Source organism: Belonocnema kinseyi, chromosome 2 (assembly GCF_010883055.1).
Source record: "Belonocnema kinseyi isolate 2016_QV_RU_SX_M_011 chromosome 2, B_treatae_v1, whole genome shotgun sequence".
NCBI lineage: Eukaryota > Metazoa > Arthropoda > Insecta > Hymenoptera > Cynipidae > Belonocnema > Belonocnema kinseyi.
The window spans coordinates 97,544,028-97,561,836 of NC_046658.1; the positions used below are offsets into that span (position 1 = coordinate 97,544,028).

A 17,809-nucleotide genomic window follows, 5' to 3' on the forward strand; every position below is an offset into this window, starting at 1 on the left:
CCCCCCCCCCCCCATCTTCCCCGACCATATGTGCCCTCACTCCCCTCTATAATCTCCCGACATATTTGGGAGCTCAAGGAATATGTGTGTCGAAATTGGATTCGATTGGTCAAAAACTGTAGATTAAAAATTAAATTGTCCTTTAACTATCATTATTTGGATTTTAAATGATTCGAGCTAGAACGTTTTCCATTTAAAATTGGTTATTAATTCAGGTTTTGAATTAATTAATGTTTTTCTACCCGGTAATAAGCGTAGAATAGAGAAAAATTAATATTTTCAAATTTCAGCGCAAAAGTGAAGATTATTCTATTATTTTGAATGCGCGATTTTTCCATCTGTCTAAAATGCCACAATTAGAATAAGATACCTCCTAACCTTATTCACTTCTACTTTGATAGCGACCGCCACACAGTTTTCTATTCTCTCAAAGAGAACGTGTTTTCAATATATTTAATTCCTTGTAATTGTAACGGTAAGGCACCTCACAGAGATATTTTTTATTCCTGAGAAGTAGTGATATTTTGATTTTATTTAGTTCCTTCTAATAAGTTCACAAAATATGTGCAATAAGTTGCTTTAATTCCTTCATGCGGAATGTAAATTCTGAAATTTTAATTCTCACCAATTTCAACTCGGCTTCTCTAGAGTTAAAATTATTGAAATTCACACATTTGCATTGATTTCTTTGTTGCATTTTCGAATTTATAAGTTATAAAAAGATTTAATAATGAAAAATAGGTTAAATAAATGCTTTCGTTAAATTCTGCTAAGTCGATTGAGAGGAATAGAATTTTCACTTTTTCTGTCCCCGTTGGGGGATTTTTAGACGGAGGAAAAATCGCGTATTCATAGGAATACAAATTCTTAATTTTTCTGAATTCCACGCTTGTTACCGGGTACGCTTTTCTTTATCTCAAGGCATTTTTCCGAAAATATTTGGATAAGAACTTCAAAGTCTCTCATCATTCTAATAATCAATCAATTTTGTGTAGGGGTGAACCAAAATGGGTGAGGATTGGAGATTTAAACCTAATAAAAAACAACGACGATGCTCAGCCTGTAAATAGAAGGATTGCCGAGATAATTATACATCCACAGTATCGTAAACCTTCAGAATACCATGACATTGCTCTACTCAGAATGGATAAAACAGTCAAATTTGATGCTTACGTGAGACCTGCTTGTTTACCAATTTTCCCTGACATTCCTTTTAGAAAAGTTATTGCCACTGGATGGGGTCTTACAGATATAGGTAAAAGCCTGCCTTGATAACTTTTGTTTAATGGGGTTGTTGCATGAATTTCAGATAATATATATTTTAAATACTGCATAAAATTCTAAAATCTTGAGTACATTTAAACAATTTTTTTAATACTTCACTTTTGAGAAAAAAGTATCGAAAACCCTGTTCAAACTCTGTCAGTATGAAATATCGCATCCTGCAAAACGCTGGACCAATCAAAATAATGGAATTCTGTGGCTCAATTGACTAACGAAGTACACCAAACTCTCGCTTTGAGTCCAGTGTCGGGGGTTGCCTTCAAATGGCCTTGGGCTGATTCGAGGGGACAGAAACTTAAACAGTGAGGGCCGCCTGACTCGCTTCCAATTCGAATATATTTCTATGTATATATATAATGTCACAATCGCGCTCGACCTGCTCCCCTGCAAAACTAAGGGAACTAGCAGTTCTAGGAAGGCTGAAATCGGGGTGACTGAAAGCGAGAATTTGGTGTATCCTGCTGGCGAAAAAATTGGTGAGGTTTGTGACCTTCCACATGTCGACTTTTGGAACATTCGCACTATCTGATTTTGAAAATCCCTGTTTTAACGAAATCCTACGATTTTTTAACGCTTTTTGGGGGCGCTTTTCATACTTTTTAAACACTTTTTATATAAAAATCATAAAAATAGGTTATGTTTACTTCAATACCATATTAATGGAATAATGGTTGAGCTTATCACTCATCCCGTGATCTGTTCAGATCCGAGTTCTGCGAAAATTCAAATTTAATATATAAAAAATTGCTTTTTTATACAAATTGTTGGTAAAAGTTTATATTTGATTCGTAAAATATGATTAAAGTGTCAGTTATTCAGCTTGAAAATAAATTATTTTATTTTTTTAAGTATAGAATCAGCTTTTCTTGCATAGTTCTGAATTTCACAAACATAGAAAATCATTGTTTATTGAGAGAATGTTTCAAAATACATGTTTTGCAAAGTTTACTATTTTTATAGCGAAAACTAAAATAAACCATATTTTCACATTCAACAACCAAATGTTTTGTAGGAATATCGTCGACTTCTTTTTTTGAATTCAACTTTTTTTTAATTAAAATTGTATATGTTGAAGTTTCTTTTCTTTAGAAGAAAATTTATCTATTATTTGACTTAATCTGATTTTTTTGTTGTTAAAAACTTATCTTTTTTATTTGAAATATTACATAATTGGTTGAAAATTCTTCCATTTTGGTTGAATCCAGAGACTTTTAATTAAATGACAATACATTTTTTTAAATGAAACATTTGGATGAAAATTCATGTATTTATTTGAAAATTCCTCTCTTTTGGTCAAAAATTAATCTTGATGCTAAACAATTCATTTTTCGTAAAAAACAGATTTTTCGGTTGAAAATTTAACTTATTTTTTAAAAATTCGTTTTTCTTTTTATGAAAATTGGTCATTTTAGATTAAAATTCAACTGTGTTTAAAAATTGACGTCTTTTAAGAAATTATTCTTTTTAGTTGAAAATTCATTATTTTTGTTTGAATATTATAGTTTATCGTGCAAACCTCCTTTTTTCTTGTTTTAAAGTTTAAAATTATTTTTAACTGAAAAGTGAAATATATCATTTTTGGTTACAAATTTCTTTTTTAGTTGCAAATTCATTTATTTCAATTAAAATGTAACTTTTTTTTTTGAAAATTTGTTGTCATTAAAAATTAATTTTTTTATTAAAAAGCTAAGAATTTTATTTAAAATTCGTCTTTTTTGTTTAAATTCAACTGTTTTTGATTTAATATTAAAATATTTTTTGTTTGGAATTTCAATTTTTAGTTCAAAATTCATATTTTTTGCTTCAAAGTTATACTACTTTGTTGAAAAGAAAATTTTTTGTTAAAGATTCATTACTTTAGTTGAAAATGTATATATATGGCTGAAAATTAACTATTCTATTGAAAAATTTTCTTTTCTTGATTGGAAACACAATTTTTTTATCTGAAAATGTCACTATTCCAGTTTTGATTGAAAATTTATTTTCTAGTAGAAATTTAAGAATTTTGTTAAAAAGTAGTTGTCTTTTATTAGAAAATTTACCATTTTTAGTAAAAGCTTAAAATATTTAGTTGGACATTTATGTATTGTGTTGAAAACTCATCACTTTGGTTAAAAATTAAATGATTTCATTTTTGGTTGAAAATTGAACTGTCATTTTTGAAGGAATCTGTATTATCATCCGGGAATAACAGAAATTCTTAGCGTCTTTTCAGACTAGATGGAGCTATGAATATAATTTTTGGTACAAAATTTATCTTTATTAGTTGAAAATTTCACTATTTGGTAAGAAAAATAGAGAATGTTATTAAAACACCTACTTTGAATTTTTCAGTGAACAATAATTTTATGTTTCTCAAATTCAGAACTACGCAAGATAAAGTGAGCCGTAATTAAAATATTAGGTTTTTTCTCTTCAAACTGAATGTTCTTTTTTACTTCCCGCAACAAAATTAAAAAGTATACTTTTTAAACATTGAAGAAAAATACTTTAAATTTATTTTTTTTTAAATTCCTCAAGTAATTATATTGAATTGTTAGTGTTCTTTTAATTGCAATAGGGGAAAAAATATATTTGAAAATATGCAACAACCCCATTTTAAAAAAGGTATGTTTCTAATCTTATTTTTTTAATGATCTTGGCTTTTTTCTCTGTAGACGAGGAGAATGGATCGGATGATTTGTTAAAAGTGACACTTGCTACAGTACCAACTGAAATTTGTCAAGCGAGTTATAAAAGAGACCGGACAACATTCGATCGGGGAATTGTGTCCAGATGGCAAATTTGTGCAGGAGAAGTCAACAAAGATACGTGTCAGGTAAGCGTTTGAAATCGACAATTTGGAATTAAAAAAATCTTGCTTGATCAACTTTGAATATAAATTATAATCATTTTTTAAATCGAACTGTACATTAAGTTTTAACAAGTGAATAATAATAAAATTGATTTTACAAAACGATTCGGAATCATTTTAAAGTTTTAAAGTGTTAAGATTTCAATGTTTAAAATTAAACCGTTTCAATTGGAGTCTTAGTAGTTAAAAAAATATGAAAGCCCGATTGAAACTAAACTATTAAAAAATTTTAAATAACTTCAAAAGAAATTCATAATTATTATTTATTAATTGATAATATATTTAGTTATATTTATTAATATATTATTATTTATTAATTACTACATTCCAATTTATTAAATTTTGGATATTGTTTTAGTCTAAAAGTGGAAAATTCGAAATTTTTTAATTAAGAAAAAGATAAATTGCTTAATATTTAGAAATATTTGACTGTTTATTTGAAATTAGTAATTAGAAAACAAATATTAAAAACTAAACAAAACATATAAACTTTTAACGTTACAATTTTAATTGCTCTATTTCAAAACTTTTAATTTTTAATTAAAATTGTTGAATTTTGATGTATAAATAAATATTGAATGCCTATTATTCCTAGAAAAAAATCGAGTAAGCTGAAGTGATATTTTAAAGTTCTAAAAGGATTCAAAATTAATGTAAAACTTAAAATTATTTCAAATAATTTAAATGAAGTGTTTCTAATAAGTTCTGAATTGCTTATCTCAATTTAATTATTTCAAAAATAATTCTTTTGCATAATTTAAAAAAACTATCGTTTTAGTTGAAAATTCAACTATTAAAGTTTTTTTTGAAAACTCATATTTTTTTCTTGAAAACTAATTTTCTTAACTAAAAATTTAATGGATCCATTTTTGACTGAAAATTTATCGGTTTTAATTGGACTATTATACTCTTCATTGAGAATTCATATTTTTGTGTGAAAGTTAAACTAATCTGTTACAATTTTATTTTATTCGTTTAAGATTTAACTATTTTATTGAAAATGTGCTTTTTTATTTATTTCTTGTAACTGCAGATTTAGCAATGCCATTTTTTATTGAAAACTGATTGTTTTAAGTTCAAAATACAAGAATTCAATTTTTTATTGTGAATTTATATTTTTTGGTTAAAAACTACAAGTATTTGGTTAAAAGTTGAGCTAGTTTGTTAAAAATTTATTTTATTGGTTTAAAATTAAAATATTTCATTCAAAATTCGTTTTTGTTATAATTATTTTTTTACTGCAGAAACTATTCCACTTTTTATTGAAAATTGATAGTTTTTAGTGTAAAATTCAACTTTCGTTAAAAAAGTTACTGTTTTGTAGAAAATGTGTCTGTTTTTAAATTTAAAATCAGTCTTTTTGGGTTAAAAATTATATTATTTGTGTATCAAATTCTCTTGAATAAAAGTGATTTTTTGTGGAAATATCAACTATTACATTTTTCGTTGAGAATTTGTTGTGTGAATTTTTTTTTGGTAAAATATCGAATATTATATTTTTCGTTGATTTTAATGGTAAATCTCGAAATAGGGCACTATAGGGACCAAATTTAAGGAAATAGGGAACTTGAAAAACTAAATATTGAAAAAAGGAAACGTTGGGAAACAAATCTTGAAAAAGGGGACTTTAAGGGGCAAGTCTGGAAAACAGGGTACTATCGGGACTTAATTCTAAAAATAAGGAAATTTAGAGACCAAAAATTGAAAATAGAAGACTTTAGGAAACAAGTCTTGAAAATAGGTGACTTTAGAGACCAAATCTTGAAAATAAGGGACTTTAGAGAGATTTAAAAATAGGAGAGTTTAATAAATAAATTTCGAAAAAGGAGACATTAGGGGCCAAGCCTTCAAAATAGGGTAGTATAGAGGCTAAATTAAAAAATAGGGGACTTTGGAGATCAAATATTAAAAATAGGAGAATTTAAAGTAAAGACCAAAACTGAATAAAGGGGACAATAAGGAATATAGGGACCGGCTGTGAGTCCTACATTTGGTAAATTTTTAAAAAGAGTTGTGCTAAATTGCGCTGGAATTGTGCTATTTTGTGTTGAAAATTTTTTTGGAAACTAAAATTTGGCAGAAAATTTAAACAACCATTTTTTTTCTTAAACACAATTTTGGATTTTTTGAAATTAAAGATATGCTGAACTTACAAATTTATTTAGATTTTGCCTTTTTTTATCCGCCAAGAAAAAGTTGATAGGAAAAAACAATTCAAGTCTAGCACAACTTAAAACGTGACAAAATTTTATTTTTGGAAATATATATAAAATGCAGTGTTTCGAGACTCGAAGATATTTGCGCATTGCTAAAAACAGGATTTTAAAAATTATTACATAATTTTTAAGGAATGATTTGATTTTCATATTATTTTTAGGGAGATAGCGGTGGGCCACTCTCAATTTACAATAATGAACATTATTGTATGTACAGCGTCGTTGGAGTTACAAGTCTGGGCAAATTGTGTGGAAGTACAGTACCTGGCGTATACACAAAAGTTTACAATTATCTTCCTTGGCTGGAACGTGTTATTTGGGGACAGAGATAAATTTAAATGACACTAAAGAAAATTAAATTAGTATTATTAGTGAAACAGAATGCAAGTGAGAAGTAATTGTTATTTGGAAGATTACATTAGGATGACTAAAAAAGAAATCGAATTTTTTTTCGGCACGCTCCCATTTTTTTAGGTTTCCAAAAAAGTGAATAACAAAATGGGTATACTCCGTCCTAAAGGTGAAAATGTATGATAAATTATAGGCAATACTTTAACGATCTTTTGGAAACTCTTCAAGGAATACGAATCCATAATTAATTTTTAATTTCAAACCCATTTCAATCCCCATTCCAACCCTCGATTTCAAGAGTCAAAAACTACCACGTGCAAGTGCTATTTTATTTGCATAAAATATCGCGAAATTAGGAATATTTTATGAATGTTATGGTGTATTTAATGAACTTGAAGAGCATATATTTTTATTTAAATAAATATTAGAAATAGGGGACTTTAAAGACCAAATCTTGAAAATAAGGAACTTTAGAGACCAGATATTGAAAATAAGGACTTTAAGGGAAAGTTTTGGAAATACGTTACTATAAGGACCAAATTTTAAAAAAAGGGGAATTCATAGACCTAATATTGAAAATAGGGATCTTTAGAGACCAAATCTTAAAAATAAGGAACTTTAGAACCTTGATAATAACGAGCTTTAGGAAACAAATCTAAAAAATAGCAGTTATTAGGAAACAAATTTTGAAAAAGGAGACTTAAACCTTTTAGGAGGATTTCAACAATTTTGTTTCCATCAAATATCGCGAATTCAATTTAGTTTACAAACGTTATGGTCTATTTAATGAACTTAAAGAGCGTGTATTTTTACTTAACTAAATTTTGAAAATGGGTGACTTTGGGAAATCAGGGTGAACGTTTAAATTGAAAAAAAAATTCCCGGTTTTTCCCTGGCTCGAAAACATTTTTTCTGGTCAATAAAATTAAAAAAATCGAACTCTATTCTAAATGTTCTTAATACTCTAAATTAAAGAATAGATCAATAAAATTAAAAAAATTTAAAAATTATATAAAGTTATTTTAGGCTAGAAACATTAAAATTTACATTTTTTAAACTTAAAAGTTCTTAAATTACAAGTTAAATTATTTTCATTTTAAATAGATTAAGCATCCTTGAAAAGATTTAACATTTTATTTTTAAATCTTGAGAAACCTAGACATTTAAAAAAAAATTTTTAATTTAAAATCATTTTTGAAGTTTCTTCAGAACTTCTGTATAACTTTTAAATGTAATTGAATTTCTCCTACATAATTCAGATAATCCTTCGAATTATAAAAAGACTTTCTTCAAATTTGGATTTATAAATAAAAATTAACATTTATTATTTGTAGAAAAAAATAGAGTAACTTTAAGAGATATTTAGAAGTTTTAAAAAGATTTAAAATTAATTTAGAACTTGAAATGGTATTAAATAATTAAAACGGAGTGTGTGTAACGACAAAATTCGACTATTCGTACAGAAATTTCGGTGCAAATACCCACAACCTAATTTAAAACAAAATGTAGATTTTTTCAGATTTAAAATAAAAAGTTTAGAAGCTTTTTAATAATTTTGAAAGGCTCCAAAAGAATAAAAACATTTTCTTAATCTTCATAGAAAAATTGAACATAATTTTTTATTTTGAAAAATTACTTTAACAGAATATTTAAAAAGATTTTAAGATATTTCCAGGATTGTCAAAGAAGAACCTGGAAAATTTTAAGGATATTTTAAAAAATTTGCACACACTTTGTTTAAAATACTTGACATATTAAGTTTAAAATTAATTTTGAATCTTTTAAAAACTTCTAATTGTCTCTTAAAATTACTAAAAAAATTTCTACGAATAATAAGCGTTCAATTATTATTTCTACATAAAAATTCAACAATTTCACTAAGAAATTAAACATTTTTTTAATAGAACAACACAAATTTTAACCCTTAAAGTTTAAAAGCTTTTCGAAATTTTACAAATTCAAAGCTTTCTATGACTAACAGTTAAGTTCCAAATTGTTTACTTTTAAATATTTGGCTTCAATTTACTTGAATTAAATTAACAGTTAAATATTACTAAATATTAAAAAATTATCCTTTTTCTTAATTAAAAAATTTCGAATTAAATGGGTTAAAAAGTGAATAATTTACGCTGAAACAATATTTTTAATTTAATAAAAGCCATTCGTTACGAATATATTATCATTAAGTTATTTTTAAGTTGAGAATAGTTTATAAAGTTCCAATCGCACCTTTACATTTTTTAATGACTAAGACTTTCGAATTGAAAAAGTAACAATCTAGAAATTCTTCAAATTTGAACGAATTTGGCAATCTTTTTACGAAATAAATTATTGTTTAGTTTTAATAATTGATGTACAGATCCATTAAAAAAATTATTTGTTCGTTTATTTATATTTAATGTTGCTAAATAATACTATTTTTAATCTAAAATTTTCAACTTCAAACTCTTTTAATTTTATATTGTTTATGCCTTCAAGACTGCACTTTAAAATTCTTTAATTTAAAAATAAACGCTTAAAAATAAAAATCTAAAATGAAGAATTTTGGAAGTCAAATATTTTTGGATAACGCATTGTAAACTGAATGATATTATAATTGAAGAAGGTTCCAATTCAACTAATTATTTTAAACACTGTTGAAATCGAACTTGGACAGATTTTTCGCCTGAAAATTTGTAAAATTCCCAATCATTTAATAAATTCCCGGTCATTTCTCGGGTTTTCACGGTCTCAGAAAATTTCCGGTTTCCTGATCAAGCAACCACCCTGGAAACATATTTTGAAAATACGGGACTTTAGAAACCAAATCTTGAAAATAGGGTTTTCAGATACAGCATTTAAAAAATAGGGAACTGACAAAATATTGAAAATGGGGGTTTTCAGAGACCAAATATTGAAAATAAGAAACTTTAGAAAATAAATAGGGTTTATAGATTCTATAGTGACCACATTTAAAAAGTAGGGGACCTAAAAGTAAAAATGTTGAAAATGGGGGTGCTTAGAGGCCATATTTCGAAAATGAGGCACTTCAGGATTCAAATCTTGAGAAAGGAGACTTTAGGAACAAAATAAATCAAACAAAATCAATCATTGAAAATAAGATTTAATAAAGACCAAATAAAAAATAGGGCACTCAGAGACCAAATTTTGAAAATAAAGAGATTTAGGAACAATTCTAGAAAATCGCAGATATTAGGAAACAATTCTGCAAAATCGGAGATATAAGGAAACAAATCTTGAAAAAGGGCACTTTAGGGGACAAATGTTCAAAAATGGGGTATTATAGGCTTGACATTTCAAAAATATGGGACTTTAGAGACAGAAAATCGAAAACAAGGGGCTTTAAGAAACAAATCTACAAAATAGCAGATATTAGGAAACAAATCTTGAAAAATAGGACTTTAGACCTTTCGGGGTATTTTAACAGTTTTATTTCCATAGAATATCGCGAATAGAGGGTACTTTATGAATTTTTTGGTCTATTTAATGAACTTGAAGAGCGTATATTTTTATTTACATGTTTTTGTTGTTTAAACAATTTAGTTTACTTTAAATCAAACTTTTTAATCAAAAATCTACAAAATCGTACTTTCTTGCTAGTTTTTTAACTAGTTTCAAAAGTTCAGCCTAAATCTAATACTTCTTATTATTTGAACAATTTTTATTTGGATAATAAATTTATTATCTGATAATAACCCAAATTAATTATATTTTCTAAATGCTATGGCCTAATTCATAAGTGTGAATAAATAATAACAATTAAAAATAACAAAAGTGGTGAAATAGGTGTTTATATTGAGTAATTAGGACCTAGCCTTCAGAAAATACTTTTAATTTGCAATTTCATAATATTTAAGAAAACAAATTTTTTTCTTAACAATTAGGAATAGGTTAAAAATCTAAATTTTTGGGAAAAAGTAATAGAACTTATTGAAAAAAATGACAGAAAAGTGTTTCTCTACCTTTTTCCTGTCAAAAGTTTTCTTTAAACAATTATAAATTGTTTTAAAATAAATAAGCAATTAAAATTTCTTATAAGATAATAAAATATTTGAACAAATAAAATTTGTTTAAATAATAAGAAGTTATTTGAAAAAAGTAAGATTTAGGCTTCAATTTTGAAACTTGTTTAAAGAACTAGTAACCAAGTACGATTTTCTGGGTTTTTTACATTAAAAATTTGATTTAAACAAATATAAATTGTTTAAATAATCAACAAAGAAAAATGAAATAAAAAGATTCTTTCTCTAAATTCTTTAAACAGATCAAAACATGCATTAATGCCTTAATTCACGATATTCTAGGGAAATATTGTTAAATTGCTCAAATGAATAAAAATTATTTATACAATTACAAATTAATTAATAAACACATTCAATTTTATAACTTACTTATTTTTTAGGATTCATGGAAAAACATAAGAAAAATGTAATAATTGTGGGCAATTTTCCGCAAAATCCTTATTATACTTTCATGGGATAGTTTTTGGGGCACCATGAAAAGATTTCAAAGGGTCGGAATTAAGAACTAATGATGAATTTGTATTCTTTGAAGCGTTTACATTATATCATGTACTGCCTATATTTTATTTAAACATTTTCACGTTTTGGACGGAATTTACAAAATGAGGAACCCAAAAAAATGGGGGGGGGGGTGTTATAAAGAAATGCGAAAGTTTTATTTTTTGGGCCATCCTAGATTACATGTTAAAAAGTATTAATAACAAACCATTACATACTGTTCAAATCTATTAATGAAAATTTTTTTGATAATCATTAGAATAAAAAATTATAAAAATATTGAAAAATTATAATTTTCAAACATTTTTGTGGTTAAAATGATTAAAAATCATTTGTATTTATGTAACTTATCTTTAATAAGTACCAGATGTACACATTGTATGGGACACTCTTGTCAAACATTTGTAACATTAACACCTAATTTACACAATCATAAATCTTGTACTACGACGAAATAAGATTTCACAAATTTCGTTGTCTCTCTTATCATTAATATTTATTAGTCTTTCTTTCTGAGCAAAACAAAATTGTTTTTAAGTTTTATTTGTAATAATATGTAGTTTTTATGGTAGTAGAATTTAACTAGAGTTTTTCATGTAGAAAAAGGGGAGTCCAACCTACAGTAGGTGATCATTAATTAAAAGAACAAATATGGCTTAAATAATTCTAATTTTAATTTATCGTTACGTATAGCGATGTAATTATTGATTAAATTACATGAATTACTTTATATTAATTATTGTTTTAAATTAATGATTTTCTAATATAGGGTGGTTTCCCCTATGCCAAAAATTTGTATTTTTATTGCTATGATATTTTCATAATGTGCGTATTTCCATTTTTAATGTTAAATAAACAACTGTTTTCACACATGTCGTTTTATCTTTTAATCGTTTTATACTCTCGGTTTTTAGTTCGATTGATTCATTGTGAGCACAAAAGACGTGTCATATACTTTATCATATTTATATTTCAATATTACTGTATGGAAATGTCTGGGAATTTTTTTTTAAGCATGGAATTTTTTCGAGAACGTACTTAATATATCTTTTGCAATATAAAATTGAATGGCCATAATTCTTCATTTTTAAAAGTCATTTTATAATACTGCATTTGACTATTTCTTTGAAAGTATGTTTATTTGTTTCATTGAAATTATTTTTTGACTTGAAAATTTAATTATTCTATTTTTGGTTGAAAATTGATCGTTTTCAGTTGAAAATTCAAATATCTGATAAGAAATTCCTTAATTTTGTTGAAAAGTTCGTTCTTTTTGGGTAGAAAAGTAATCTTCTTGGTTGAAAATTCATATCTTTTTTCTTGAACGTTCAAAATTCTGTGGAAATTTTTTCTCTCTCTTGGCATGAAAATCTTTCTTAGCCGAAAATCCAACTCATGTTGAAAAGTCTTTTATTTGCTGAATTCCAATTTTTTGGTGGAAATATCAACTACTAAATTTTTCGTTCAGGATTATTCTTTCTTGGAATGAAAATTTAAACTTAAAATGAAACTTAAACTTTTTTGTTAAAAATTAATTGTTTCGTTGAAAATTCATCATTTTAATTCAGAATTAATTTGTTTGGTTGAAAAATGAGTTATTTTTTGTAAAAAATTCATTTTTATTTTGCTGAAATTTTTTTAAATGTATATTTAAATATTCCAGTTAATAATTGAACTATTTTTTTTAATTAGTATGTTTTTTTGTTTTGATGTACATTATTTGTTAACTGCAAATTTAACTATTTCAATGGAATATTCCATCATTTAACCCTTACAGCCTAGACCTAGACTTTTGGTTGACCATTTATCTTTTTTAGTTTAAAATTCATGTAGTTTGCTAAAAATGTATCTTTTTTAGTGGAAATTAATTTTTTCGGTCGAAAATTCATCTTTTAGGTGGAAAATTCAACTATTATAGTAAAAGATTCATTATTTTAATTGAAAATTCATCTTTGGCTGAAAATTAATTTTTTTAAACTGAAAATGTAACTATTCCATTTTTGGTTGAAAATTTATCTTTTTTAATTAAAAATTTAACTGTTTAGTTGGAAATTGGTCTATTTTAGTTTAAAATTCAACTATTTCGTTAAAAGTTAATGTATTTTGTTGAAAAATCGTATTTTTTATAGAAAATGAATCTTCTTGTTTGAAAGTTGATTGCTTTGTTTTAAAATTAAGGTATTCCAATTAAGATTTATCATTATAGTTGGAAATTCATCACTTATGTTGACTTTTTTGTGTGGAAAATAAATTTTTTAACTCAAAAATTGATATTTTTTATTAAGACAATTCAACTATTTGGTTGTAAATTCATATATTTTGTTTTAAAAAATCGTCTTTTCGGTAGAAAACTAATCTCCTTATTTGAAAAATCATCATTTTGTTTAAAAATTCAAATATTCCAGTTAAATATTCATCATTTTAGTTGAAAATTCTTTTCTTTTTTTTTTTGAAAATAAAACTACTTGGTTGAAAGTTTAACTCTTTTGTTAAAAATGCACCTGTTTGGTTTAAAATTCATCTATTCTTTTTAAAGATTAATGATTTTAGTTAAAAATTCATCACTTAAATATTTGTTCTACCGTAGTGAATTCCCCTTGGGACGCCCAGGTCCGCATTTAAAAAAAGTATGATAAGATCATAAGAAAAATATAAAAATATTTGTAATCGACAACCTTGTGATTCTAAAAGAGAGAAGTGGAAGAGTTATTATAAGAGTACGAGTAAGGTACAAAATCATGATCAAGTAATAAAAGTGGCGGTTTCAGAAGTAATATATTGTGGAGAAGCGTTCTGAAAAGTAGAAATTTAATAAAGCATTTTTTGATTAAGTCATTTAAATGGGTTTTAAAGTGAAATTTAAAGTATATTCCCTGGCTATATTATTTTTTTTTGCTATTTCATTCGTTGTGGTTTGTAATTCTCAAATGGCGGTTGGTGAGTTTTTATAAATTTTTATAAATGTTTAGTTTTCCATTTTAATCTCTTCAAGTTTAGAATTGTTATAGATTCTAAAATTCGCGAATTATTTTTGACTAATTTATATAAATAAATAAGCAATATTTTTGAAACCAGGGAAAAATAGGGTGTCTGTTCACCTGGAAAACCTGGAAGTGTAGGGCATTTTTAAATACTTGGAAAAAACAGGAACTGTCATGAAATATTTTCTGAAATCAGGGAATTCTTTCGAGTTTACTTTAAATTATCATAAAATGCAATAACAATATTTTTAATTTGTAAAAGTATCTTTAAAGTATTAGATTTACACAGACTAAAATTTAAAATCGAACTTCTTTTTATCATTTTCACTAATCACAGGAACAAAAATAGGGGAATACATTTTTTAATTAAAATTAATTTAGGTGACATTTATATTTTAATAAAAAAGATGAATTTTTACCAAAACCAAACCGAAAAGGACGAATTTAAAAAAAAAAAACAATTGAATTCTCAACTAGTAAATATGAATTTTCAACAAAAAAGTTAGATTTCACCTGAATAGTTGAAGTTTTCACTACATTGTTGAATTTTTCAGCAACAAAGGTGAATTTTCTACAAAACAGTGGAATTTTCAACACGAAAATAGGAATTCTTAAAAAAAAAGTTCATTTTCAACCAAATAGTTGAATTATCAACCCACAAAAAAAAACGATTATTCAACTAAATAGTTATATTTTCAACAAAATTAAAATTAAATAAAGTAGTTGGATTTTTATCCAATGAGTTGGATTTTCAAACAGCAAGGATGAATTTTCAACAAAAGAAGGCATATTTTTAATCCAAAAATATTTTCTATCAAGAGAGAGGAATTTTCAACAAATGAGAAGAATTTTGAAAAAAATAATCAATATTTTAAGCATATTAAAATTTTTTTCGAAAATATGGCTGAATTTTTAACCAAATCGTTTAATTTAAAAATCAAAAATATGAATTGACTGAAAAAGTTTATTTTTAACCCAACAATTTATTTTTACAAAATGGCTGAATTTATAACCACAAAACATGTTCTACAAAAATAGAAGAATTTCTAACAAATTAGTTGAAAGAAAAGAACGCCGTTTCAACAAAACTTTCGAATTTTCTACAAAACAATTCAATTTTCAACTTAAAAGAACCGTGTTATAAAAAAGTTAATTTTCAACTGATTTTCAACCAAGAAGGGTGACACTTCTAACAAAAACGATGAATTTTCAATGAAAAAGGTCAAATTTTCAATAAAAAAGGTCCATATTTCTGTCAAAAAAATCAAATGAGCAACGAAGCCGTTGAATTTTCAACCAAAAAAGATGACTCTTTAAGATTTTCAAACTGTAAGGATGAATTTTCAACAAAAGAAGTTGACTTTTTAACAAAAAAATTGAATTTTCAAACAAAGAAATTAACCCTCACAACACAATTTTGGCAGTGGAATGCAATTTTTGGGAAATGCAAATTTATTAAAATATGTATAATGCCTGAAAACATCAAGTTTCACAAACATCAGTTTGAGAAAAAACCACTTTTACAAATCTCGAATATTCGGTTTGTTTTTAAATCCTATCTCAGTATAATTAGCAAAAAACTATTACCACGAATAATTTTCATAATAAATGACAGCCTGCTTACAATAAAAAACAAGTAATTTTCGAAAAATCTAAAAGTTGGCTGTTATTTTATCTGTAAAATCTAAATTGCGCAGTTTAGATATCGTACTTTTCAATGGCAAAATCAGTTGTTATGATCAAAAAACAATCAAACTAATATGTACCGCGTTGGTTTGTATAATATAAATGTCGATTATAATTGTGTCACTTTAGGGTGGTCCAAAAAACGCTTTTCAAGCTAGAGGGCACCCCCCCCCCCTAGTTTCCATTTTCGGAGAAAGAAAATCCGTAATTTTTTTTCGAAATTCGAATACTAACACGTGCCACCGGGCACTTCAAAATCTTATTTAATTAACATGTGGAAGTTTTGAATTTGCGAAAAATTGAACTCATGTTTCAGGGTTTCATCGAAAAGTGCCAAGTTTTTTAGGGATTGAAGAGGAGTGTCTTCGAAAAAAAACACTACTAATAACTTTTATTTGCAGCCCACCACCACCCTCCCCGCAGCACCCCAAATATGACCAAAAAACTACATTTTTACGCATTATTGTTACTTTTGATCAATTTCCGTCGTCTTTTTCATACAAATAATTACTAATGGGTAGTATGCATATTTACTATGACTTTTTAAACCATTTTCAATTGTTTAAACAAATGTAAATTATTTAAACAATTATTCATTCCCAATCAATGTAAAAAAATAATCGTATTTTCTGATTGAAATTTAATTGATTGTTATTGTTTGGAGTAGTAAACTTTCCTAAAAACATTATGTATTTATTTAAATAATTATTTATTGTCTATTTTCAAAATTTCTAAAAATTGAACCAGAGATATTAACTTTCTTTTTAAATTAGTATTCCATGCTACGTTTTGTTGAATAATTACATTATTTGTATACATTTCTTTTAATGTTTTATAAATTTTTATTTGTTTAAACCATCTTTATTTGCTCAAGCAGTTTTTTTCGATAGCTAAAAAAAATTAAATAAAATAGAAGACATACAATTAATTACGATCTAAAAGTATTTTTGGAAAAAAAATTATTTAAACAAAATTATATCTGTCGAAACAATAAAAAACTGGTAAATGTATTATTTCTATATACTATACAGTCAGAAACATAAATGTATATGTTGTATTTCATTTCATTTATTCAGCTATCGAATACTAGAATAGCTATCGAAACTGCTTGAGCAAATAAAGATTGTGTAAATAAATTAAAATATATGAAAAATTAAAAGAAATATATCAAAATTATGTAATTAGTGAACCGAACGTAGCATAGAATATTAATTTAAAAAGAAAGTTGACACCTCTGTATCAATTTTTAGAAATTTTGAAAACAGACAATAAATAATTATTTAAATAAATACATCACGTTTTTAGAAACGTTAACTACTCCAAAAAATGACAAAAAATTACATTTCAATCAGAAAATATGATTATTTTTTTACATTTGTTGGGAATAAATAATTTTTTAAACAATTTAATTTGTTTAAACAATTGAAAATTGTTTAAAAGTTCATGGTAAGTATTAAAATGGTCCATTAGTAATGATTTGTATGAAAAAGACGTTATTAATATGGGTTTATTTCGTACACGATCCTTTTAAATCTTTAAAGAACTTGGCACGTTTCGATGAAACCTTGGAACATGAGTTCAATTTTTCGAAAATTCAAAATTTCCCCATGTTAATTAAATGAGATTTTGAAGTGCGCGATGGAACGTGTTAACATTCGAATTTTGAAAAAATACGGATTTTCTTTCTCCGGAAATGGAAACTTCTCCGGAAAAATACCTAATATTGTTAAATTATATCTTATTTTATTGAAACGATTAAATATAAATATAATTGACAGTAGATACATCTAAATTTCCAGTAATATACTAAATTATGGAATTGGGATATCTTGGGAACATCCTTAACATATAAAATTGGGACATTCCAAGGATCACTTGGGATATGCAAATTAGATGATTATTACAAAAATTAGTTGA

General features: G+C 25.7%; 1 protein-coding gene across 3 annotated transcripts in view; it reads left to right on the forward strand.

The window, feature by feature from the left end:
* Positions 1-17,809, forward strand: part of LOC117167003 (serine protease snake-like) — a 61,692-nt gene that overhangs the window by 32,538 nt on the left and 11,345 nt on the right. The window contains exons 4-6 of one of the 3 annotated variants that reach the window (XM_033351541.1): positions 996-1,255; positions 3,942-4,102; positions 6,516-7,653. In XM_033351541.1, the coding sequence (XP_033207432.1) occupies positions 996-1,255; positions 3,942-4,102; positions 6,516-6,686 (592 nt within the window). In that variant the 3' untranslated portion in view covers positions 6,687-7,653. Of the gene's footprint in view, positions 1-995; positions 1,256-3,941; positions 4,103-6,515; positions 7,654-17,809 lie in introns of those variants that run through there. The other 2 variants (XM_033351543.1, XM_033351542.1) reach the window with 2 other exon arrangements.